The 26,841-nt window shown below is 43.0% G+C and overlaps 1 protein-coding gene across 4 annotated transcripts in view; it reads right to left on the bottom strand.

The window, feature by feature from the left end:
* Positions 1-613: 613 nt before the first annotated feature.
* The window catches only part of ncor1 (nuclear receptor corepressor 1), a 56,458-nt gene continuing 30,230 nt past the window's right edge, over positions 614-26,841 (bottom strand). The window contains exons 18-46 of one of the 4 annotated variants that reach the window (XM_031310815.2): positions 23,426-23,562; positions 23,212-23,335; positions 21,371-21,803; positions 21,134-21,257; positions 20,499-20,676; positions 19,717-19,884; positions 17,836-18,002; positions 15,867-15,981; positions 14,230-14,315; positions 13,920-14,088; positions 12,656-12,781; positions 12,284-12,367; positions 11,935-12,182; positions 11,386-11,692; positions 10,833-11,060; positions 10,406-10,603; positions 9,817-9,966; positions 7,994-8,143; positions 6,795-6,966; positions 6,129-6,604; positions 5,780-5,893; positions 5,114-5,262; positions 4,781-4,998; positions 4,559-4,702; positions 4,010-4,155; positions 3,792-3,845; positions 3,494-3,697; positions 3,218-3,394; positions 614-3,100 (exon numbers count right to left, since the gene is read on the bottom strand). In XM_031310815.2, coding sequence (XP_031166675.2) covers positions 2,895-3,100; positions 3,218-3,394; positions 3,494-3,697; positions 3,792-3,845; positions 4,010-4,155; positions 4,559-4,702; positions 4,781-4,998; positions 5,114-5,262; positions 5,780-5,893; positions 6,129-6,604; positions 6,795-6,966; positions 7,994-8,143; positions 9,817-9,966; positions 10,406-10,603; positions 10,833-11,060; positions 11,386-11,692; positions 11,935-12,182; positions 12,284-12,367; positions 12,656-12,781; positions 13,920-14,088; positions 14,230-14,315; positions 15,867-15,981; positions 17,836-18,002; positions 19,717-19,884; positions 20,499-20,676; positions 21,134-21,257; positions 21,371-21,803; positions 23,212-23,335; positions 23,426-23,562 — 5,252 coding nt within the window. In that variant the 3' untranslated portion in view covers positions 614-2,894. Of the gene's footprint in view, positions 3,101-3,217; positions 3,395-3,493; positions 3,698-3,791; positions 3,846-4,009; positions 4,156-4,558; positions 4,703-4,780; positions 4,999-5,113; positions 5,266-5,779; positions 5,894-6,128; positions 6,605-6,794; positions 6,967-7,993; positions 8,144-9,816; positions 9,967-10,405; positions 10,604-10,832; positions 11,061-11,385; positions 11,693-11,934; positions 12,183-12,283; positions 12,368-12,655; positions 12,782-13,919; positions 14,089-14,229; positions 14,316-15,866; positions 15,982-17,835; positions 18,003-19,716; positions 19,885-20,498; positions 20,677-21,133; positions 21,258-21,370; positions 21,804-23,211; positions 23,336-23,425; positions 23,563-26,841 lie in introns of all 4 variants that reach the window. The other 3 variants (XM_031310814.2, XM_036008991.1, XM_036008990.1) reach the window with 3 other exon arrangements.

Genomic DNA, 26,841 nt, shown 5'->3' on the forward strand with positions numbered 1-26,841 from the left:
TTGGCGTACTGTAGCTAGCCATGAGCTAGCATGCACAACAACCTTTTATTTCACAAAATACTTTTTGACATGTCATAGCAGCAAAAGCAGACTATGATTGATTATACCGATTGCTCCATTTCACTTAGTTGTGCCTATACCGGGGCTTGGTACTGAACATGCTGGGTCACTTACATGGAACATAAATCATAATTAACGTTATTAATAATAGTTTGCTTTTAATGCTAGATGTCAAAATGTCTGCTGTGAAACAGACCTATATCAGAGGCCAGGCACTGGCTCACCTAAATGGAAAGCAAAAGATATCTGCTGTGAGAAAGGTCTACTTTTGTGCATTGTCTTGCACTATGACAGTCAGTCTCAGACAAAAAGCCTCTTTAATCCATCATGAACAGAATGAGTTAAGAAAATAAGCACCATCTCCATTTAGCACATAGAGCCATGTGCCTCAACAGCTGATTTCCCAAGTGTCATGTTTCAATGTATGGGTTGAAAGGTTAACCTGAAATGGGGATGCAGCAACACCTGTATTTTAGATTAACCATTTATCTGCGCCACAAGGGGCTCCAATGTGTGAGATTTTTTTTGAAAGTTGCAATTGCTGAAACCATAAGGTTGTCGATAATATTATATTGCATCAATTCACAAATAAAATAAACCTTAAGAATGTTGGTACACCTCAGTCGATGACAATTATGACCAGTCTACAAGAAGAAAATCAAGTAGTTAATTAAATAGAGGGTACACCTCTTAAGAACCTACACATTTTTCAGTGGTGGAGAACTGATCCACTTTATTTGATTGGTCTGAACTCTTGTAATAGCCTACTAAGAGACATTGTGCGATACAAACATTGCATTTCAACATCATAGGATACACGGGTTTTCAAGTCTCAATTTCAAAAAGACAAAAAAAAAAAAGTCACTACTGCGTGTTTGATAGAGAGCTGAAAAGATGCTCCAATTCTTTTTCGGCTTCATGTCGGATTTCTTTAAGATTCAAGTTTGTAAACTTTTTTTTGTCATTGCCTTTGTAAACACATAACATCCCATCTAAACAGGATGAATAACGAAGATGTTGAAATTGACATAAAATAAAAATCTGAACATGTGCTATGACAAATTATTCAAAATCAAAATAAAGGGAGGAAAGGAAATATCAAGTTTAACATTGCAGAATGGATGTGTTAACTGAGCAAAGTGAAAGCTAAAAAAGCCAAAATATTGTATTTTTCACATACTTGCAAAGGAACATTACTGCCATTTATGAAGTTGACCTATAATAATTAATATTCAAAGCTTTATGCCTGTTGATTGACACAATGAAAGCAGAGATTAAGTGGTCACGGTTTTGACTCACCATGACAGCAAACTCCTAAACATTTAACGGTACCATACACTTAAAACTGTAACTGTGATGCAAGCCTCACACTACAGAATCATGTACCAGCTACAAGAAAGGACAGGAAGTCAAAACATCCAGATTTCTGTGAGTGGTGGGAAAACGTTAAAGCACATTTTAGTATACTCCTCTGCTGGAGGTTGAATAAGTTACACAGCAGGTAGTATGCTTTTTTTTTTGTCAAAAGCTACAAAGCAAAAAAGTGCAACAATGGTGCAGACCATTCTTTATGTTTGGTTAGTTTTGTCTTTGTGTAATGGAAAGACAATTTACAGAGTTCAGATTATTGTCAGGACAGTATCAAAAAAAAAGAGGGACTACAGAAACAAATACAAACATCAAACACCAATGTATATCTCTGAGAAAATTAGTTAAAGCTGCCTTCTTTCTCAAGTCACAAGGCATGGCAAAACCTGACATACTATTTTTTTACCATGACAACATTGCAGAGCAGATCATTCTTAACAGGTTGGAAACTGCAGAGAGAGAAGCTACATGTGACACACCATGGTCAGCTATTGAAAAAAAAACAAAAAAAAAAACATTGGCTCACTTTCATTGTTTAGACGGGGTCCAGGAGTAGTCATAGGATATCTTTTCTGGCAAAATTAAGCTTATATCAGACTTTTCACCGTTCTGCTATAACACCAGTGTTCTCAACTTCTTTTGAAGACATTTTTCTGTCTTGAACAGGGTGAGATGTTACCCCTACCATCTGATAGTTACAATGCATGCATCAGCTCCACTATGTGGCGAAGACAAGCATCAAATATCATTGCTGTTTAAATGTTCTGTTTCATCCTCGAATGTCCACGATATTCAGGCTCTGGTGGTGCTTGGTGGATGGTGCAGGGTGGCACAACCTCTGTGCTCCACTCATGGTCAAGGACAAACCAAAGGTTCGGTCTCTCTCAGCGTCACTATGGTAAAAATATTAGAGTGGGTGTCAGGTCACGTGGGGTGGGGGATGGACTGGGAGAGACCAACTGTGATACTAAAGATTACACCCCTACTCTTCCCATTTAAAGTGGATCAATTTAAAAGCGACATTAAAATAAGAAACAATCAAGTTAAGAAAAACACTGCAAAAGGTTACTCTATTTACATACAATGATTCTCTTAAAGACAAGGTATATCTTTACAGAAATCAAAAAAATTCAGAAATAGTCTCTTATGTTGTTTCTTTTTACATATTAAGCTCTTCATCTTTAATATAGCTCATGTCATCCCCTCAGTCGATTTCCCCAACAGGCTGGGTGAGTGCTTCCAGACCAAAGCCAGTCTTGTTCTGGAGAGCCCTGCCTGTCACAGGCTGCTGCTTGTACTCTTAGCTAACAGCCAGGGGGTGCCACAGCACCAAAAAGAAAAAGGACAACACCCCATCTACTTGTCACACTCGCCAGTAAGCGAGGATAGTTCTGGGAGAGGGGGGTGAAAACAAAAGCCTTAGCGCAGGCCTCTATTAAGGTTATTGGGGCTGTAGCAAGCAGGGCTCAGTCGTCGCTGTCAGACAGGGTCTCATATTGCTCTGACAGCAGAGACTGCCACACGCGCTGCTGGGCCACCTGGGCTCCAGCTGGAGGCGGCTGCTGCTGCTGCTTCTGTTGCTGACTCTGTATGGAGGGGGAAGCTATGGAGGTGGGTGGCGTGCTGCTCAGTATGCGCATGGTCAGCGGGTTGTAAGGGAACTGCATGGATCCTGGGCAGAGAAGGAGAAGAGAAAGTGTTTTTTTTCTTTTTTAGATTCCAGGTATTTCTTTCCACGATTTTACCAGGAGACTAATTTTGTAGACACTTGTAGGGCTGGACAGCTCACCTGTGGATGAGGGTCGGTCGTCCCAGCTCCATTGGGGCTGGGCTTGGGCTTGTCTGTGATAATCTCCCTCGGAGTGGACGGAGGACACTGAGGAGGGACGCTCCCCTCCAGCGTAGGCCTGACCGAGGTTAGGTGACTTGGATTTCCGGCTATTGGCTTTGCCCTGCTTCTGCTTTCCTGTATATTAAAAACAGGCAGAATTTGTAAATCAGCAACATGTTAAACATAAGATCCTGTCCGAACATGTGTAATTTTGCGAATGTAATTCGTTCCTACCCATACTGGGTGACCGGTTGGCCTCCTGGCGGGTTTCACTGCCTGTGCAGGCTGTGTTGTTGATGGCACCCTGAGCCCCTAGTCCTCCCTGGTGCTCTTCCGGTTTCTCCTCCAAGTTGCCCATCAAGGCTTTGCGGATGATGTCCTCCAGGCCCAGGTTACTGGCTGGGTCACTAAACGAGTGATTCCTGGTGTTGATGCTGCCTACAATCCACAACACAACAAAACATACAATGAGAAATGAAACATAAACTAGATTGCACCGTGAAGTGTCCGAGCGAGATTCCCTGCTACTTACTGGAGCTTGTAACAGCAGGCAAGTTGAAAATCTCTGTGCCTGGTTGAGCGTTTCCTGCAAGACAATTTTTAGCTGTTGAAAAAAACTTAATGTCTGACATGAGGAGTTAATTAATTACTCACAAATGCCTGGCATGCACACATATTAACAAAGCTTGTTCCATCATTTGATGCATGCATGTTAGTTTGAGGGAAGAGGATAAGAAAAGACCCACTTACCAACATCAGAATCACCGGCACCAGAGTTGGAGTTCAACTTACGAAAGATCTCCTGCTTCTTGGATTTCACCATTGGCGAGGTGTTCTCCAGCTTGGTGAAGAAGGAAGGCAGATAGCTGACACTCCCCGGGGACCGTGAGTCAGTCCTTGATCCAGACAAAGGGTAAAAAGTCAAATAGCAAATAGGGGTAACTGGGGCAACAAGCTATTGGCACAAGGCACTTTCAACCCCACTGGGATGTCAAACAACTGCTGGGGGGGGGAAGAGAGGTTCTGTGTGTAGATCAAGTGTAGAAATATTGGTTATTTAATATTAACATTGTTACAGCTGACAAGACATTTATATCTAAGTACATAAATACAGGTTATTATTATTTTTATTTATTTAATTGTAATCAACTTCTATTGTAACTAACCTTTAAATTGTGTCAGTTACTATATTCTTACAATGTTAATATAAATATAAAAACTGGTTCTTAAGCTCTTAAGAGATGTACTGGCTTGTGGGGCCAAAAACTATCATGCATCCAAACTGTGGAGATCCCGTACCTGATCTCGGAGTTGTCAGCCTCTCGCCTCTGGGGTGGAGGCCCAACCACCTCCTGTTTGTCCACGCCTTGGTAGCTCTGTGGTGGAGAGATGGGTTCATAGTTCTCCATCTGCCTGCCGCTTCGCTCTGGAGATTTTCCAGGCCTAGACAGGGAGCAGAGAGAGACAAATGTTAAACAGATGATCAGAGACTCTGATTACTGCGGGGTTAACTGGCTGTACCTGGCTCTGGGCTTGTCAGGGGCATTCTCTGGGGAAACTCTGCTGGAGGATCTCTGGTGGTGTGGGGCCTGGACCTGATTCTCAGGACTGTAGCGGCTGGACACCTTGGCTCGCCCTGAAGAGGACACGGGTGGCATCACGCTCTGGAATGTGGCCGAAGATGAGGAGGAGACAGGAGGAGGGTCCTGATTCCGGGCAAAGTCCTGGGTTATGATATGCTGCAAGATAGGGAGTGACCATATTAAACAGGTTAGTTAGGTATAATGGGTTGATGTACATGGTAAATCTGGCATGTGCAGCATTACTTTTTTTAGATTCTCTAGCATTTCTTACCGAAATGTGGTCTGCCAAGGTCATGACCCGGTGAGTCTTGGGGACCTGGGAGTAGCTGTCAATTTGGGAAGAGGGGGGCTGCTGGGGACTGGGCTGTGGTAGCTCCCCTGATGGCCGGTAACGACTTATGTCGTAGGCCCGCATGCCAGCTGCTGAAGGTTGACAAGGGACAGAGCATTGAGAGCATTGAGTCAGAGTGAGGTGCAGAGAGATAAGACAGGGAGGAGCTAATACACTGTATGCCAACAAATGGTCTACATGTGTTTGCAGGTGACAGGAATAACTTCAAGCGGAATCACGTGATGCAACTGGTGCAGAGGAATGGTGTCTGACAGTCTCAAATGACAAGGTCAGTGGGTTATGTCATTTAAGTTATGGTATGTTTACTCCACTTGCCAAGCAGCAACATTTTGCCTTCACAGCCAAATCTGACCTGAGGCACAAAATCTTTAAATAAATCAAAAAATGATTCACGCCTCGGGATCCCCCAGTCGGAGCTGGTTAATGTGGCTCGGGAAAGGGAAGTTTGGGGTCCCCTGCTGGAGCTGCTACCCCCGCGACCCGTTACCGGATAAGCGGAAGAAGATGGATGGATGAAAAAATGATTCAGTATACTACCTTTTCCAAATATTATATGCTCAAACTGAGTTGTGTGTGTGTTCATACCTGGTGCCTGTTGTTGTTCCTCTGGTTTGTCCTGTTGTGGTTGGACTGGTGAACTAGCAGGACTAATCACCTCAATGGCTCCTCCACCGGTGTTGTCGTATCGACTGGATGACACTGCAGGGCAACAAGTATGGAAAGAGTTACTATTTATGCTAAGCAAAGGACACAATATTAAGGTTTGGTCATGCTCTACTCTAAGCAAAAAAAAAGATTACATTTAAGGTTTAACTCCTATGTGTGCTAGACCACTTAACTAACTGGTGACATCACTGTGTTGCAGAGCACTTATGAGCTGTTGAAATAATATCAGCTATCTCCTGATCAACATGCATCCAACACGCACACTCACAGCTGCTGGAGGAGTCAGAGCTCTGAGAGCCTCGCTCTCGTGAGTCTTTGTCCGGGGCTATCTGCCGTGTGATGATGACATCGATGAAGTTAGCAGCTGTGATAGTCGTCTTTCCACGAGTCCGAAGCTCCTCTTCGATGCGGGACTTTGAGGTCGGATGGCCCTTATCCTTAACCCCGACTCCAGGGCCCTCAGAGTAAGTTGGATGCGGTTTACCTCCTGGCAGAGACATAGCACCATAGGGTGACTGCATGGACCGCCTTTCTGCCTCCTGCTGTTCAGAGATGCTGGCTGCTCGCCGAGCTGCAGCCGAAGTAGACATGTCGTCATCCCGCTCATGTTTGTTTTCTTTCACCTTGGCCACGTCCATCTGCGGGGCAGAGGCTGCAGCATCCACCAGAGCAGCCAGAGCATCAGCTGCAGTACTGTAGCGAGAGCTACTCTGTGCTGCTGCTGTCGCTGCTGCTGAATGGGGCCTGAAGCGGAAATCAAAAGATGAAGGCATCAACCATATTTCCTGACGGATGGGCAGAATGGACGGAAAAGACGTGGTTTGTCCGACAAGTCTACTGTCCACACTTTTAATGAAGCTATATCTCTCACACACACACACACACACACACACTTACTTATGTAAATGCAGAGTTAGAATTTGTTGAGACTTACATTAGAGAGGTGATGACACTCTTGCCCTGGAAGATGCTAGGCCGCTGCTGCTGCTGCTGCTGCTGCTGCTGCTGCTGCTGCTGAACCACTACATCCTGCTGTGTCCTGAGCGAGGGAGAAGGGGAATGCAGATAACCTCGACTCCCTGGCCGGCCTGGCTGCTCTGGTACACCTGATACACACACACACACGAAACATTGTAACAATAGGTTTCAAAATGAAGTGCCCAAGAGCAATAGCTGTCCAAAATTGATGACAGTATTACGCTTCTCTATTCATATGTTATATATTAAAAAAAAAAAAAAAAAAAAAAGTAGCATACCCAGTAACAGTAACATTAACTGTTTTATTTTACCATTGTGCCCATATTGTTGTGCATTATAATCTGATAAAAACATTCTTAAAGACCACAGCCTTAATAATACTGAACAAAAATCTGCAGTGCAGAGTAAGTAATTATACAGGATGATACAGAGTAAGTGAATATACAGGATGTTGTTGGACCACAGGAAGAATAGTCTTCACTATGGTAATGACTAATGGGGATCCTTAATAAACAATAAACAACAATATACAGGATGTGCTACATTTAACAAATTATATCAATGAAACATAAGAAAAGTGAGTTTATGTTCAGTGACTGTCACTTCATATCAGTGATATTTTGTCTGGGCAAACCCAATTTCAAAGACAAAGAAATGTTGGTTTCTCTATTTGTGTTCTATTCAATCTTTGTCTTTCCCTCCATGTCATACTGCTACGACCAGCTGCTCTCTGCACATCCCCTTTCAGACTGGGGTCAGCCTGTCGGTGGCCTGGCTTCACAAACTCCTCCTGGCCTGGGCTATAATCGACCTGACGCTGCCATGCTCACTCTATAGCAAATAGCAAATTAGTTTAATATTATTGGTGTTTATATTTATCTACGTAACGGACTACCTTACTACTAATGACTAAGATATGTGCGAGTAGGTGGGCAAAAGAGAGAACATTTATCAGGTACTTATTTTGTGTTATGCAATTCTATGTCTTAGCGCTGATTTGTATGGAACCGATGATGACTAATGACACCAGTCTCATACGAATTGGTAAATGCTTGCTCAGTAGAGCGGACTGACACAGATTTCCTTTATTAACAGGATATAAAGATAATGATTTTGAGATTTTCATAACTTTTAAACAGCAACAAAACAACTCACCTCCGCGTATGTATTCGTTGGTTCTCTCCCGCATTTCTCGCTCCCGGTCCCTCTCCCGCTGCTCCCTTTCCCTCTCTTTCTCCTGCTGCTCCCGGTCCCGTTCCCTCTCCGCACTGGCAGCGGCTGCAGCAGCAAGGTGGGCTTGGTGGCCTGAGGAACACACACACACACACACACACACACACACACACGATTAATACACGTATCCTATACACAGGGTCTCGGCAGGATGGATCAGGCTTCCTTTAGAAATCTGAAACAAATGGCCTTGCAGATAAGTTCTGAATCTATGATATCACAATCACGGTGATATTCTGTCTCAGAAAGGAATATTACAATATTTACCATTTCAGAAAAAAAAAACATTGCAACAGGGTTCATTAAGGTGCAGCTTTAGTTGCATATACACTTAAAACGTTTTTAGACTTACTTTGAGTGAAACAACCATTACTTTGCATTCCAAAATGAAAATGAAAAAAGTAGACCAGATCACTTGTCGCTTGGACTGAGCTCAACACCATTTTCAATGCCTTTAAGATTTTTTTAAGGCTATGAACCCATGCTAAAGTTGACTAAAAAGAGGAATAAAATGTATTAAAATAAAATTTAAAAAAAAAATGTATCTTAATAATGCCTTAATTAAAAAAAATTAGGAAAAATCCAACCTTTGGTTTTATTTCAGTTAGCCTAATAGCTGGTTTGATTTGCATTGAGAGATGATCTTATGGAAAGTACCCCATGCCAATCTCTAGGTATGGTGAAGGGTATGTGATGATGTGGGGCTATTTTAATTCCAAAGGCCAAGGGAACTTTATCAGGATGCATAGTATCCTGGATCCATGAAATAACTGGCCTTTAAAAATAAACATCTGCCTGCCTCTATGGGAATTTAACATAGGGGTATGTATACTTATGCCCCCTGTATTTTAAGGAAGAACATTTATTTATTTACGATACATTATTCATTCACAAAGAAAATTGCTGTCCTTAAAGGTTGGATTTTTTCCTAGTGTTTTTAATTAAGGCATTGGGATCAATTTCATCAAATTTTTTTTTTATTCCTCTTTTTAGTCAACTTTAGCATGGGTTCATAAACTTATGAGCACCACTGTATTACAATAGTGTTGAGTTTATATAATAAGACATTACAGAGAATCAACTGCAGTCACAAAAACAAACTGGACCATTCAAAGATGAACAGGTAATAAACAATTTAATTCAAACAGATTTTTTTTGTGCCCCTAAAGCTGCCTACACATGATCCGCAGTAAAACCGCTCTGCGCTGGCTGTGCCATTGTTTTCCTATGGAGAGGGCGGTGGAGACAACCCAGAGGAATGCTACCCTTGGCGTGGCATACCGCTCGAAATTTCCACCGAGCGCTGCACTCAAAGTTTCAAATTATTTTAACCTTGACCCTGTTGCTTAACTTTCAAGACGAAACCAATGAGGTAAAGAGGTGGCCATAAGCGATGATGATGTATACCTCTAAGTGTCTGCACTATGATCTGCGCCCTACCTTGCGTTTTTACCCCTGATCATGTGTAGGCGGCTTAAGAATGATCTACTGAGGAGCATAATTTCTTAAGGTAAAAAAGGAAATCACTCTATTGCCGTGCAATAGTCAGAGAATTTTGTGAGAAATCCCTCCCAGTGTGATTGCAGTAAGACTCAACTTGATCCGTCACTGGACAAGCAGAACTGACCTTTGACCCCTCAGGCCAGCGCAGGGATGCACGCTTTCAGAGGTGTCAGGGAAAATGAAGATCGTGGCAGGGAAGATAGGGGAACACGTGTGGGGATGGGAAAGGGAGGGGTCCTCACCTGGCGATATGGAGGTTGGGTTGAAAGCCCTAAGAGGGAAAGGGGGCTGAGCTCCAGGGAGGTAGGCGATGCGTTCCAAAGTGGGAGTACCTGTTCCCCCAGGGTGAGGCAACAGGATAGTTGGAGGCATCTGGGCTAGATCAATAATCCCTTTTACAGACAGAAGCAAAGGGCCAACGGTGAACAACAAGAACTGATCCATCAATTTCTGAATGTATGAACACCGTATACATTTAGCTGTAACCCATCACCTTCATCTGGCAGTGCTCACAAATACAGATTGACCAGTAAGCAACAGGGCTGCAAAGGGAGTGGAATAGTGGTCAACTTGTAAGAGGCAACCACTCAGCAAATGGAGATTTGGATGACCGTACCCAATTGATAAATTGAGTAGTAGCCCAATCAGTTGCAGCCCCAATATTAAGAGCAAATCAGCTAAATTTGACTAGGTCATTTGCTTCTGGGTGTCTGGAAAAGGTAGCCACTACTTCACAAGCGCATAGTCTGCATACTACAGCCCCTCCTGCCCACGGCCTCTCCCCTGCCTGCTGTGGCAGGTGAGAGAGGGTCAGCTGGTGAAGGTCCATACCTCGAGCTCCGGCTGCGTAAGGCATAGCGACGGGCTGTTCCCGTGGTGACAACCCTCGGGCCATGTCAGGTCGGATGACTTGCATCTGCTGGGAAGTGATATAATCGTTGAGGATTGTCTGCCGCGTGTTCTCCATGGTGTACAGCTGGTAGGTGTTGTGGTAGCCTGTTGGAGATGGCTGCCTGGGGAACATGAATGCTGTAGCAGATGACAGGAGTAGGAAAAAAAAACAAAAAAAACATATGAACAGACGGCTCACAGATACTGATCGCAACTACTGACGTCAATAGCTGAAAGAGATCCTGGCCATGTAGTGCCTATGAATTAGAGGGCCTGAGTTGCTTTCGTCAATTTACTCAGAATCAAGGCTATTATTGTTCTGTTTGTAGTTACGTTGGAAACAGTGGAAAGGATTTAAACACTGTACCAGGATCCAGCACTCTGTGAAAGGCCATGGTGGGGTCAAGATGTGGAGGCAGGTGGGCTCGGAAAACTTCCCCAGGACCAACAGGCCGGTGGTGGGGGTCAAAGGGGCTGTGAGAGGCTACGGGGTCACCACCCAACACTGGGGACTTGGCTGGGACGCTGTCCCTCTGTGTCGGGGTCATGGCACTCTTTCTTTCATGTGCAGCAGATTTCGCAGAGCTCACAACACCTTTGTAGGAGAGAGAAACACACATGGCTCATCTAATAAGTTCATGCTTGGTTAACTTCATATCATCTCATGACAGGATTTCTGTCACAGAAAACCAAATCAGGAATAAAAGTTTGTCACATGCCCTCAGCACAGGGTGCACATTAGGTATTACTTTGAATATGCTTATTCTAGCAAATAAGATGACCTGGTTTAGCAAGAAAAAGAAAATCTAATAAAATTTTGTCTAACTCTATAATTGTTGTATTTATATCATTGGACAAGTAATGAATGGCTGAGAACCTGAAGTTCCATAGTTTGTGAATAAAAAAGTTACGGAAAATACCCTCTGGTGTACGTCCCAACATGGGTGATCCTCTGGAAACGGGATTGGTGCTGTAGTTAACAGGGGTCCTGCGAGCATTGGCGTCCTCATACATGCTTGGGCTCAGCTGGGATTTGCCGGCCTCCTGGTGTGTGGAGCGCAGGACAGAGGCGGTGGAGTTGACCACAGTGTGGCGTACTGCCTTGCTCTCCTCGTATTTGGCTCGTTCCATGGCCTCGAGCTGAGGCATGCTGTGGGGATGCTTAGATGGACTGGTGATGAGGGACTTGACATTGTGCTTGATAGTAGACTGGTTGAGAGGGTGAATCTAGTAAATGAAAGCAACAACAACAACAGGTCAGTCATCAATTCATCACCAATATAATTGGTCCACTATGTACATTTGTTGATTCAGCATATTCAATATGAAAAGGTATAAGGTTAAATAAACCCCCTACGTAAAAGCAATTATTTGGCAATTTGTTCACTGAACAGATCTAAAGGACGGCAGTAGTAAATGCTGTTCACAAAATAATTCTGGACTGCCCTTCAAAAGTCAAAGTGTCTTACCTGAGACATGCCCTCAATAACCCTCCTGTCTGACAGTTCAGGGGTCTTGCAGATGTCCTGGCCAGACTGATCTTGTCTGGGGATTTCATGAATGGAGCGTCCCATCTCTTTGATAGTATTGACTCCCTCGTAGGGCTTGCCCTTGCCAATACCCCCTTCAAAGGAGCGGATTGGTGGGCTTTCTAGCTTTATCTGTTTTCCATATTTCATGGCATCTTCATAAGTCTCTGCAGCGGTTCTAGGTGTTCCTGGGAAGATTTGAAAAGTATTTCAGCCTTTTCTCATTATTTGATGCTACTAGTAACAGTGGATGATTTATGGGAATGTGTCAAGCTTTACAATTAGCTACCTTGCATGATGGATCCTGTGATCAATGGTCTTTCCTTAGAATCTCCATGTAGACCTTCTCTGGGCAAGGCTCTGCTAATCAACCCTGAGAAACAAACAAGCACAATCACTATCCTGATACAGTAAAAACAAACCAGGACACATTAATCTAGGTTCCACCTAGTTTTAAAATCTGTCCTAAGTGATCTGATCACAAGTGGACAGCCTTAGGTACGTTAGTTCACTTCTGGGATCTCAATGTGTCCTCTATGTGTCCTGGATGCATTCACACCTGAACTTAGAGCTCTCCACTTGTGATCGGATCACTGAGGACAGATTTTAATTCCAGGTGAAAACGGGGTGACAGTGTATACTCTTAACACACAAGCAATACCCTCGAATGGAGCTCCTTCCCTGCCAGGGTGTCCCCTGCTCATGGGTCCCTCCATCATGTCATACGTGCGTTTCAGCTCATGGCCTGATCTGGGGCTGCGGGTGTTTTCCCTGGGGTTCTTGATAGCTTTTGGAGACAAAAAAAACATGATCAAGAAGGTGTGTTTGTTTGGTAAAGGAATAATCAACAATTATTTGGTGTATCATAGGGCTGTAACGATACGAGTATTCGTCCTGAACCGTTTCCGTATAGGATATTTGGATCGTTATGCAACGTTGGTGCTGTGTACGCCCTGTGACCCAAACATGTCAAATAGTATATTTATGTTGACTACTCGCACACGTGGAACAGAAATTCTGGAGTGCGAGTTTTACCCAGAAAGTTTTTGCAGCGCCTAATAGTCATATATAGTCATAGAGAATACCTAGCATATGGTCAGTCTCAGGTCTTGAACCCTGCTACAGTGTGCCTTCACGTGCATTTTATTCAGTTCATTGTGCCTGCCCTATATTAACGAGAGCAAGCTGCAGCCCAGTGCAGGAATTATCAACAGGTCAGAGCCTTATGATGGAGCATTACTGACATTAGTGTTATTTATTTTTTCTTATTGACAATATGGCAGTATTTGAGTGCCTTATCTGTGACATTAATTATAGTCTATATGGACGACGTTTCATTTACGGGATTGTTCCGGTGCCGCCTGATGTCCCTCATTTTCGGCTGGATGTCCCTCACCTTCCGCTTTCTTTGTGTTGGCATTCTAAACTCCGGTCGTTTCGGGAAACATCCTCCGAGCTAGAACCGACAATCAAATTATATTTTTCTTTTTTTTGAGTAAAATTCTCATCACACACTTGACAGCCATTCTAATTCCAGAGCTCGCCTCCCTACGTACACATGTTCCACCAAAACAAGTTCCTTCCTGAGGCTATTTTGCAAAAGCACCGTTGTTGTGTCCCAAGACGATTGTGATTGGTTTAAAGAAATGGCAATAAACCAGACCATGTTTTTCTCCCATCCAGGAATGTTATGTGGACTTGCCAGACCTTCCTCCGCAGCGTTGTGTAGGTAGGTCTGGCAATGTGAGACTACATTAATCATGGCCAATGAGCCACTGTTGAATGTTCATACTTTTCAAAATAAATTATTTTTTTCCGTTGTACCGAAAACATACTGAACTATGACCCCAAAACCGAGGTAGATACCGAACCGTGAATTTTGTGTACCGTTACACCTCTAGTGTATCAACAATCAAAGCACTTACCATCATAGGAGAGGATGTGACCACTCTTGCCTTCATATATGACATGACCCTTAGACAGCTGTTCTCCCCTTGCCTTGTCTTGGCTGCTCAGGTCCTCTGTGGCCAACTTTGTAATTGTGCCCTTCAGGAGGTCAGCAGCAATGCTGGACTGGGGCAGGGCTGGTGTGCCCTATTTTGCAGAAAAGAGCAAAGATATAATGCAACATAAAAAGCAAAAACACATTAAATATATGCCCAATGAAAAAAATCGTTGTCGTTTATCCATTCACAGCTTCTATCATGTAAAATTACCCCTCATCCATTTTATTACCTGAGTGATTGATCCTCTCATAGTCAGACCCTCACCCATCTTTGATGGGTTGCCTCTGCCATCCTGTATGGATGGGACTGCAGCTCCTGGAGAGTTACACATAGAAAAAAAAAAAAAGAAGAGTTATGTCATGTGTGTTTAGTGTCGTCTAGTTGAAGTGAAGCTAAAGTTTGACTTTGGCAGTAATACCAGTTTGAGTGTCTAGATTTAAATTTTAGTATATGTCCACATATGTCTTTAAAATTGTCCCAAAAATAACATATAACATTAAAAGCAATGATATATTAATAGTGAGCTTGTCAGTATTTGAAACTTAACACAACATATTTATCAATGCTCTGGCAATGTATTCATTAATCTGTAATGAGCGTCCACCATAATGCATTTGGTTCGCCTCTGTTAGTAACATGTGCTCCTTCTGTTGTGACTGAGGCTAAACATAAAGTAGCGAGATGTAAAATAAGTATGAAGGAGGGGAATAGCTTTTTTACACAATGATTGCAGCTTCAAGGAAGAGTAAATGCTGCAGTTCAGGTTCAATGAAAGGAAAGACCTCTCTGGTTTACAATGTTCATGTGATCTCAAAAAAAGGTTATTCTGATTGCCATGTTCGGTTTCTCTTTATGGGTGAATGGATGAATTTTCACAGCTTTACTTTTTAATCATCACAACAGCTGGCAAAAAGCATGCAGGCGATTTAATGTTTACCATTAGTGATATATCTATTTTTAATGTTTGACACTGACTTGCAAAAAAAAACATTATACAATAAAAGCTTGCTTTAGCTACATGCTATGATGTAGAGAGATAAAACCTTACAGCATTCAATATATATTAAAAATCTAAGGTGTCATTAAACTAGGTAGGGTTGTGACTGTCTAAATCTGCATACAAGCCTTCTCTTATGGCGTTTTTCCCATTACATGGTACCTGCTCGACTCGCCTGGACTCGCCTCGACTCTACTCGCCTCGACACACTGTGCGTCCGTTTTCCATTGCAGATTTTAGTACCGCCTCAGCGTGGCTGGTCGTTATGCCGTATCGATGCACACACCAGCGCACAAGTATAAACATCAGGCCACTTGAGTTTGTTTTACAGTTCTGTGGAGGCTCCACGCAGAGCTTTCGCCGTAGCCTGTGTAGCCTATGTAAAAGTGGCCTGATGTTTATACTTGTGCGCTGGTGTGTGCGTGGAGCTGACCGTGTGTGTGTAGTTAGGCTACGGCGAAAGCTCTGCCGGAGCCTCCGCAGAACTGTAAACAAGCGGCGCCGCAGTAAACTACTGTGACCTAACGCAACACACACACACAGAACGTTGAAGGTGTGTGTTGCCAGAAGACACATTTCGTTTCCAATTAAGCTGGAGGCAGCAAAAAAAAAACAGCTGGCTAAACTGTTTAAAAATAGCGGGTTTGTTCAGGACACCCCCCTCTGTCGCTTTCACGTCACCTTTTCGGCTCGCCTCAGCTCGCTTGGAACCTCGACTGAGGAGGTACTAAAAAAAGTACCTGTTAGCAGGTACCACGTACTTTTTTTCGTAATGGAAAACAAAAAAAGGCGAGTAGAGTCGAGGCGAGTCGAGCAGGTACCATGTAATGGAAAAGCGCCATTAGTAATGTGACAGTCTGTCTTCCTACCAGGCTTGTTAGGATCCTGCTGCCGAGGCAGACCCAGAGAGATGGAGCCCACATTGCTCTTAGTCCCCTCTGGCCCATAGACAGCATGGGATGGCAGATATGTCCCAGGAGTTCCCTGGAAAAGCAGGAACAAAGAACACATTTTAAGGTCAGGTCATTGTCCATGAAAACAAGTGGCGTCAAGTGATGTTGATAGTCTTATGTATTATAGTTGATAACAGCTAATACATATTCCCTGACTAATACACATTTTAGGCCTAGCAACTCAGGATACATCTGTGCTGACTGTTACAAAGAGATCACAATGTAAGCATTACGACACATAAGACACAGGAAGCCCTTTCCATTTCTGTAGGGCTGAGCTACTGAAAAACATGTAATGCATGTAATGAGTCAACAAGTGGACACTGAAAAAGGACATTTACTGTTGTTGTTGTTGTTGCTGCTGCAACAAATCTAATTTTATTTCAAACAGAATGCATGTAATTCTTCCTGGCAAGTTTAAAATGGATGAGAAATCATCACTTATGACGCAATATAAATGTGTGGCAGTGTCTGTAACAGGACGCTTCTGGGCATCAGCCTTTGGACACTGGGAGTGTAGCCCCCTGCCACAGCGTGCAGGGTGTGAGGGTTGGACTCTTAAGCACACACGCAAGAGGAAGCTTTGAAAATGACAGCCACAGAGCTGAAAAAAAAAGTATAGCGAGGCAAAGCTCGTTCCAAAACTAGAGTGAATCTGGGGTTGACTTTCAACCCGCTGGTGAAAACTGAAAGAGAGGATGGGGATGAAGAGCGACATAGAGTGGGGCGCGTGCTTCTGGTGTCGTTGAATCAGGGCAAACATTGAGTCCTACTCATTCTGGCTTTAAAGAACTTCTGCATCCATTGTTGAGTTGAATCCATTTCGGTGTCCCTGATCTACGGTAATTGTATTGCAAATGGTGTGTCTAAGCACTCAAGACACTGATGGTCCCAAAACAATGAATACAAAAATACAAGACTTTCTAAAATACTGTAGTGTAGCTTCCTGGGCCAGAGCCTCTGAGATACTCATAATAGTCAACCGAAATGCTTGTGATATATACCCAGCGTTTGTGCTAACGTCAAGCTGACTCAGTCATCCCAACAAAATGTTACTATTAAGGTTCAGGTTTGAGGTCTGGGTTTGACTCTGCTCCACTGTTATAATTTAGTACTAAGACTAACTCTTACAATGTTACTACAATTCGTTGGGTAATTTATTTGGGAGAGAGTAACTTACAAGACGATGGATCTTTTATAAGGATCGAATAACTTGACACATACAAACACTCGTCTTGTCTATTGTGACTTGGTAACACAAATTTGTAAAGAAAATGTAGGTAGTTGATTTGTAGAACAGTGCTTGGTGTGTCATAGTGTCTGTTGTGGAAAACATCTCATAGTCAAACGCAGATGTGTTCATTCTATGTGACACCTCACATAAAATTTATGATTTAAAAAGGTTCTCTGTGGAGTTTTCTTGTAAACAAAAGGGTTACTCACCAAGATAAACCGTGGGTATCCTTGAGCTTTAACAAATGTGTTTCCTTTTTCATAAAACATTTGCAAAAACGATTTTAAGTATTACTAGCATTTTTTATGTTCATGTTTACTTGCTAGCAGTCTTCTTCTTCCCTGTCTTTGCTGGCACATTGCTGCATATCTTGGTGTGTTACGGCCACCTGTAGATTAGTGGAATAGTGTGAAACCATTGGCAGGAATGTGTATTGCGCCCCCTTTGCGCACATGTGCGTCCTCGTGTGCATGCACAAAAAGAACAAAACGGTGAACAACTCATAAACAGCTCCATAGCGCTACTTGAGGTCAAAAACTCCACAGGGAACATTTACAGTTTGTCTTCTATATGGTGTGAATGTCTAAACTAAGAATAGGGTTGCTACACTGGGTCCAGTAGTACAGTAGACCAATCCCATGGGTGTCTTACCTGGGAGATGGAGCCTCCTTGGATGAAGGAGGGCTTGTCCGTGGGCTTGGTGGTTGGAATGAGTGGAGGAGGAGAGGGAATGTTTGGAGGTCGACTGGGTCTGCTGAATGTCACGCGGACTCCATCTGCCATACTCTGGACCAGCTGGTTGGGGGCAGGGTGGAGGACTGGTGGGAATATGAAAAAAATAATCAGAGATGACTGTTTACTGGCCAATATTTGAGCATCAGAAACATACCTAAACAGCAAAGTATCAACAACTTTTTTTGCATACAAAAATCAGCTTACACAGTAACTTAGATCAATCCTCTAAATGTTTCTGCCTGCCAGACACCACAACTTTATCCCACCCAACATAAGGGTTCCATTAAGCTCAATTTCCATCAAAGACTCCATGATAAAATATTCACATGAATTCTGGCAGACTCCAGTGAGCGGTGAAGTAAGCACTGAAGACCTCAGTTAATAGCCAGTCCTCAACTCGAGGTAACCTTGGCCCATGCCTGCTGTCTGCTTTACCATCTCCTGGGAAAGCGGAGTAGACAAAATGGATCATGACACACAAAACCGTGAGTAACCTCCATGCAGGGAGCGTGCCTCATGCTCTGCACTCCACAAAATCAAAAATGGAAATGGTGGGAGAGCTCCATGAACATCACCATGGCTCATACAGGGCCAGACAAGAAAACAAGCAGCTCCATGAATCCTTGTTGCAGGTAGACTGTGTGTCCAACATTAACATTTATGCTGCAGTTCACCATCAGGGACAACCGAATTTGTCAGGGTATGAGAAATTTGTTTGCCCCAATTGACAAATAAGAAAGCCATTGTAGTCAAACTACCAAAGTCCAAATGTCATTTCCACATCAACATCAGCTGTAGACATTTTCACAGGAAATGTTTTCCATGCAACCTAATTTGGTAGCCTGCATAAAACTGGTGATGATGGCAGTGACTCACACACACCACCTCAGCCTCTTTTTGAGACAAGAATGTAGGACAAGGGCCAAGATTAGGGGTGAAAGAAGTGTGCTAGTGTTTTCTTTGTGCACTGGTGGTGGACAGACAAAAAATATCTGACTCATGCATAGACATTTTCACTGCAGTTAAAAAATCACTAACCTACTCTCTAGTATGTGATTATACCCGAAAGAGCTGGCTCATGCTTGATTAACTGCTACTGTACTGGTACACAAGTACAAGCACACAGTGCATTTCCCCTGTGCCGGGATACAGGCTCTGTGTGGCCTCAAACTAACATATCCATTATGCTACCTATAGACAGAATCACCGTGACGTTGCGCTAACAAAAAAAAATGCTTCCGTGTAGACAAATGGCAGTTGATTTGAATTGCGGAGATATGTGAAATCGGCAAACTTGTTTATTTCTGTTGTAATTTTCAACGTTAAAAGATGTATAGTTAAACACAGCGGTCGGACCTACCTGATGTTTCTGCTGTGCTTATTTTCTATACTATGTTGTTTTGCTCATGTCTTTAATAAACCAAAACTAGCATTTCGAACAGCAACATTTCACCGCTGGGCAGTCTAACTGCTAGTTTGGGTGGTGTCATTTTCTTTAGTCTGTGGCCCAACAGTTAAATTAGGTCTCCAACCTAATGTTAGTGAATCTCATAAGATCCGTAAGAGCAAAAAAAATATGGATATCAATACATGTCAAACTGAAATATAAGAGTGGCTCAAACAAAGTATACTGCATTTCAACCCAAACTTCCTTCTTTTGCCAACAGAGTCAGATAAGTGCCTCCACTGTCAAACACACAAGACTCAATGGGAGTCAGCTAAGGCTAGTTTGTATTAGCAAGGTAAGGGAGGAGGCAAAAAGGGAGGGAAGGAGGAGGTGAACATGTGTGCTTTTACCTGGTGGCACACTGTAGCGGGAGGCATTGGGGGCGTTGGGGTCAGGCTGGGGTGAGGCCTTGCTCAGCTCCCTAGGGGAGACCCTGTAGGGAGAGCCTGGCCGGCCAGAATGGACCTCCTGGTCCAGAGCCAGCTTCATGTCATAAGGCATGTAGGGTAAGGGCTTACCTGCAGTACACAGGCATAAGGACAAAGGGAAGACAACCACTATTAAAACAAGAACTTGATGCCAGTGAGCATTGAGCTGACCTAGAATGGACGGCCCTGTACAACTAACACCGCCACCTGGACACACATCCACGGAAACCTATGTAATAAATATCTTGGTGTCAAAGCTCAGCAGCTTACAGAGAGCTGCTCTACTCTTCACAGCACTCTCACTAAAAGCTGCTAAAAGCTTTGCAAAAACCAAGGCGTAGTCTGCAAAGTGACTTTACCACTCTTCCTTCCGAAGCTAAGAGGCTGAACTATGTCTGACTGCCCAGAGGCAGCAAGTGTCCTACACTGACACGCTTGAGTCATACAATTTCAAAAAAACACCAAAGCCCCCTTCTTCATCCAAAGGCATTCCAAGAGTGCTAAACAGGGTCAGCAAATGCTAAACAGGGTCAGCTAACTTTTTGGTGCAGATCACCCTTTAACATTTGCTTTTTTGGAAACTGAACAAAAATGAATGTGGCCTATAGCTATTAATAGTCCACTGTTAGCAGTGACAGCAGGGGACAAGGCTGAGGAGTGATGAAAAGGAAGAAGGAGAATGAGGACAGATGTTGTTCTCTTACCATCTCTGTCTATTACGGTGGGGCTGCGGGTGTTGAAGGGCTGTCTGCGCTCCAGGTCTCCCTGATCCTGCCTCTGCTTCTCCTCTTGGTGTGCTGACTCATGCACTGCTTTGATCTGGTGTTGCAACATTGCAAAGCCACTGATGGGCACACCACCGGGGCCAAAGGGACCATGAACCTAGATAGGTGAAGGAGGGAAAAGGTCCAGATGAGTTAAAATTCCAGATATGAACCAAATGAAATATTGACCAATTTCTCTGAGCACTGAAGCATTGTACAGAGAGCACTGACCAAACTTAAGAAATGCATTCCCTGCATATCTTGGAACTTTTGCTTTCAAAGGTTGTAAGACACATTTGATGAACTTAAAAGTAAGACTCTTTACATCTTACACTTAAATCAAGACCTTGGTAGATATATGATCTAGATTTACAATTCACATTGTTAGCACAGGACACAATGGAACTATCGAGTACATACAACACAAAAATTAAAAGGCTGACAGTATAAAACACCAATACTTTCTGATGGCATCACATTGCTCGCAATGACTGATGTGGGAAATGTGGGCATGCTTTCAACCAGCTGCTGCCTCTGTGACAGTCTAAATGAATAAACCTGAAACTGTGACTAACCATAGGTGGGATGGTAGCTGCCCGATGCTGCATCTGCTGGATGTTGAGTTGGGTTTGCTTGGGTGAGGACACCAGCACTGAGCCTGGAGGGTTGAGCAGTGTAGGCCTTTCCATGGAGAATATTCTGCAGAGGCACAAAGCAAAACGTATATGTCACATTCAAAACCATAAACATGTCGTGCTCTTGTAAACCACAATTATGTACACTACACACAACATGACAACATGAAAACACACCTCTGTCTTTCAGGCTCTGCTTCCACATCCTCGTCAGCACTGCAGGTGGCGCTGGAGTCATTATCTGAGTTGATCTCCCTATGCCTCTCGCCATGATCTCCCTTTTCTCCTCTCTCCTTAAGCTCAGGTTCCATCTTGACCTGAACCTCTCCAGTCTTCATGTCCACATCCTGAGGTTCAGTTTTGGGATGCACTGAGCCTGCATAGGAAGTCATCCTGGCCTTTTCCTCCTGAGATCCAGTCTCACTCTCTGGGCTTTTCTCTTCCTTGACACAGAGTGCTCCGTATAAGGGCTCCAGGGCCTTTCCATTACTGGCCTGACCTTTGTCCTGGTCAGAGCAATGAGCATCTCCTGCAGTGCGGTCTGCTCTCTTGGAGTCGGCAGACTGAGAGGGGGAGGGAGCACTCTCTGTATCTGAGCTGTTGTCACCGCCTGTGGAAGCGTAAGAGGATGAATTATTACATGTAAAGCAATGCATTCAATTCATTGAAACTCACAAGACTTTTAAGCCCATTAGCACACCTTTTAGGAATAAAATGAAAATAAATGTAGGCCTGTCACGACATACATTTACCTACTTTACCTACTATCTTAAATGCCAACTGTGTAAACATACTGCTGGTCAAAACAAGACCGGAACAAACTGCTAATTTTAAGTGATAAAAAGATTAATTCATATCTGAAAAGCATACATCCTCAAGATAGAAACTGTGTTTTAAAAAAATCTGCCTGCCCCTGTTGGTTTGTATATTGTCTACCGCTGCAGTTGTTGCCATGGTAATGGTAGCCCAGATGGTATGTCTATGCAAAAACACTTTGCAGATGCTTTATATGTATCAAACCAAAATCATTGAAGAAGTATTACTAAACATCCAAATGACAAACATAACAATGTTGGTAAGTACACTTTAATAGAGCTGTACTAATGCCTCTTCTGGCTTTTTGTGCTCTACTGTCTGATGTATATAATGTGAGATCCACAGGCAGCAGATCACCAAGACTTCTTCTTCGAGACTTCATCCCAGTTTCCATGGGATGAAGACAAAGTCAAATAAACATGAAAACAGAAAACCTTCTGACCTCCCGCTGTCGCCACTGCTATCCTGTGAACTTGAGGCTTTGTAAATTACATACAAGTCTGCTGAGCAACAAAAAGGACTTATTGAATCACTTTGCAGTTAGGAAAACAAAATGCTGATTTTACAAAGCAGCCCTATTCAGTACTAATTAGGCAACATTCAGAATAATCTATACGTCGCACGCTATCTTTATCAAAGATAAGGACCTCTGGAGAGCAAGGAGATGGGTAGACAGGCAGGCCTGCTGGATTAAACAAGTGGACCGGCCCCTTGTGTTCAAAGAGCAGGCTTTGTTGAGTCTTCAAAGCCAAGAATTGTTATGCAACAGGCGCCCATGTACTCAGAATTAGTTCATATCTTTTATCTCCACCCCCCCCGCTTTTTTCATTTGATCCTTTTTTTCTCTCTCATTAAAAACACAGACAGTACAGACCAAGCACATTGCCATCAACTTAAATGAAATCCTTGCATGACCATTCAGAGCACATTTATGATCAGGATTGCCATCTTTTTGCACTGTACTTATCACTACTTCCTTTCTCTCCATACCCTCTTTAGTTAACACCTGACTACACACACATGGAGCTCCACAACTCATAGGCAAGGGCTCAAATTTGATAGAGAAACTTATCAGCTTGCTGTGTATCCTTCATCCAGGTTGCCCTAGGACTCAAACAAACAGGAAAATAGTCTAAAACAAATGTGTTTGGGCATGTGTGTTTAAAGATGAGCATATGCTTCCTATCATTCATCTCACTGACCTTCACTGTCATCTGCGTTGTCATCATCCTCATCATCATCATCCTCATCGTCATCATCATCATCAGGTGACACTGTGGCTAGACCTTCACCTTGAGACCTATCAGCACGAGCCCGCCGTGTGTCCTGGGAAACAGAAAAAGTTGCATTTTGCATTCATTCATTATAACAGTTCAATGACTAACCATAACAGAAGTCAAACAACAAATAGCTTACCTGCTTATGCTGCTGGAGCAGGTTGTCCAGGTTGTGACGTCTCTTGTAATTGAAATAGAAATTCTTGCACTGTGCCTCACTTTTGGTGCCCACCATTTTGGCAATGGCTGTCCAGTTTCGCCCATGCTCAACTAGCCCTGGTGCAGGACAAAGAGAGACAATTTAGCATTAAAAATGTGCAGCCTTTAAACGCTTGAAAGAATACAAATTATTAAAAAGATTAGAAGATTATATAATATTTCACTAAATACAATAATTGTATGCACTGTTTAAATCTAAAAAAGGAACAGCAGAGTGGTATAGCTAAGCCACCAAAGCCAGATTTGATATTATACTACATATTTTCAATTATGCTGTATCAGTGCCATTACTATGGTTCAAGAAGATGATGCATTCTTAACATTCTCTCTTTAGAGTGAAAAGCTGCTGCAGTTGTCAATTATTACTGAACCTTTTGTTTTGCTGCAAAATGAAATTTTACTCTGTTGCTATGGTTTGCTGATGGTCTTTCCCATCCTGATTAACGCTGAGCTGTGCACACAATCAGCTTTCACGGTCCAACTAAACTTTGAAACTACTCTGCCAAGCTGCAGTGATCTGGAAGACTGCCATTTACCTTTGACATTAGAACTTCTCTTCTCTAAATCCTGTAACCCCTGTGACCTCCCCTCCCCCACAGCCCTACTGCGATGAGGGATTCTGGCAGCTTGATAAATCACCCCAGAGCTAAACACAAAGCCCCATTACTGCTCCAGCTAAATGAGGGAATGGGGGCATTAGGACTGTTCACAGTGACTCATCTTATTTAGAGTTACTTAAACTTGCAGACAATCGAGAAATGTTAGACAGGAAGGTCTTGTCTGTATTTTGTAAGAAACAGTACACACCTAGAGACAGCGAATACTAAACATCCGAGGAAAAACACAGATATCAATGTAGCCTTCTTTGTTTGTCTGCATGCAGTCAGTGAGGATAGATATATCAGGGTTTCAGAAAAAGATGCTTGCTGCAAGTACATTATTTGGACAAAATAACTAAAACACCCTACACTAAAATCCATAAAACACAACAGCGCCACAAACTTAAAGATTACCACAGAAGTTAATTTACACCTCTCTTACAACTTCAACAAAAATTGAACATTATAGGCTTCACAAAGGTGGCTTTGGAAGTTATCCCCTTAAAACACTTATAATACTTACTGTATATTTGTCATGCCAAGTATCTACCAAAACAAGAACTTGAAATTAAGATCAGATGATAACTTCTTCTCAAGGACTTTCATCAAGGATGTTTGTTTGGTCATGTGACAAATGTAACTGTGGAGACGGTTGAGCAACCAAGTGTAAATTTATCTCAAGACATTTAGGTGAAGGTCCAGGTGCCACAACTTATAAGAAATATTTATTGTCGAGTGTGTTGTGTGCAGTGCTCAGCTATGCTATGAAACAGTTGGGTGCATTTTTAACAGTGAAGATTCTTTGGAGGTTCATGTGTGATCGTTATGTGTGAGAGCGTTTTATGCATATTTTTATAGCTGCTAGATGAAGCCATAGTGGTCAAAACCAGGGTAATAACAATGACCAGCCATCTTAAAAACACCAGTATTAGACCATAAGGTCTAATACATAGATTCATAAGCTGTCCTCTAGCCTCTAAGTGCTCTAGACAGAGGCCGCATTTCCACCTGGTATTAAAATCTGATACCAGTTATTTGATCACAAGTGGACAGTGTGTGTTCCCAGCTGGCATGCGTCTCCAAATGAGTCTTGAGTGACCACTTGCGATCGGATCTCACTTCGCTGTTCTATATGCAAATAAAAACGTAAATAATTTTCGTTTGCACATACCGGTACAAAAACAGCAACACACGACCAACAGTATGATAATAACATCCAAAACACACAATTCACTCTAAGTGGTTTCTGCGACATGAGAAATGATTTGAATTTGTACGTAGTTTCGCTCACAGTTGAGTAGGAAGTCCTTAATGTGACCATGGACACATACGCGTACACACTGCTAAAAGAATGTGGCCATATGTGGCCTAAACCAATTCATATGTGGTCTGAGTGATCGGATATCAACGCGTCCTCAATGGGTCCTGGGTGCATTCCCACCTTTAATTAGACCTGTCCACTTGTGATCGGATCATGGAGGATGGATTTTATTCCCAGGTGGAAATGGGTTCTTAGAGGTGAACTGTGTTTAATGTGCTTGCATGGCAAGCCGTATGTGGCGGCATAGCATAAAAGTGATTTCTGAACGTGCTTTGTCATGTGATTAGAGGAGGTCGTGCAGGTCTCTTTTAGGTACTAATCCACAGACATATCTGAATGCCTGAGGAGATCACAGCAGCAATGTTTTTTTGTTAAGAGGGAAGCAAATCTCTAAGAGGGTCTTAATTCAGCCACATTAATCCCTTTATTTACTCCCCCAGTCTACTGGTCTTGGCACTCAGGGAACTCTACGTAGGAGCCTATACCAACAAAGCCGGAGAAAAGGAGGGACAGGGGGCACACTTGAATGGCACATGACCTGACTAATAACTGCAGTGGTGCAGTCTGAGACCAGGCACAGTACGCAACAAACATTTTATAGACCAAAGTAACTTTAAATTCTTTAAATTGCTTCAGAAACAATGTTTCACCTCTTGCTCTGCTGCACATAGATTTATTTTAAATAGCTTGTTCTAAAACTGTTAACAAAAATGTGATTTAAGACAATTAAAGTAGAAGGAGGTTTGATTTTGTTTTAAAAAGTTAATATGCAACCGGGGAAAAAAAGCCTGTGTTAACCATTTCTGCATCTGCACCATGGTCGGGTTGGCACAGGGAGACTTTGTTTTGTCTCCAGGACCGAAGTTGATGCTCACTTCGGGCCTCACCCCTTCAGTTTACCCAGCAGTTGGGAAGCAAGACACGTGAACTTTACTTGGGTCCTGAAGAGCTGCAGCATTTATTCAGAGAGACAAACCTAATCTGTACATTTACTACCACTAGACAACTTTACTGTTAATTTCTTCTCTGCTCCGATTGCCAGCACCTGTCTGCACTGAGCTTAGCTACTATCACTCTCTCTCGGCCACACACTCGCTATACTCGCACTACGCAAGGAGATATTCCTGAACGGATCCACGCTACTCTTATAACGCCATGCTTCCATTCAAACATTTTTATGTGAATTATCTAATTAGAAAAGCTGGATGGAAGCAACAACCCCAGCATAACTTTCCCCACAGCTGTAAAACACACAGCTTCATGTGTAAGGGAGACTGGCTACTATAAATCAAAGAGATCCGTTATCAGCACCTCTCTATTATCATCTAGCTTGGGAAAGCAAAAAATATGGTCTCACATGAGCTGAAACAGAAGAACATGATCTACAGCACTAAGGTCTAGACAGACAAGCTCTCT

The sequence above is a fragment of the Sander lucioperca genome, chromosome 13, assembly GCF_008315115.2.
Source record: "Sander lucioperca isolate FBNREF2018 chromosome 13, SLUC_FBN_1.2, whole genome shotgun sequence".
NCBI lineage: Eukaryota > Metazoa > Chordata > Actinopteri > Perciformes > Percidae > Sander > Sander lucioperca.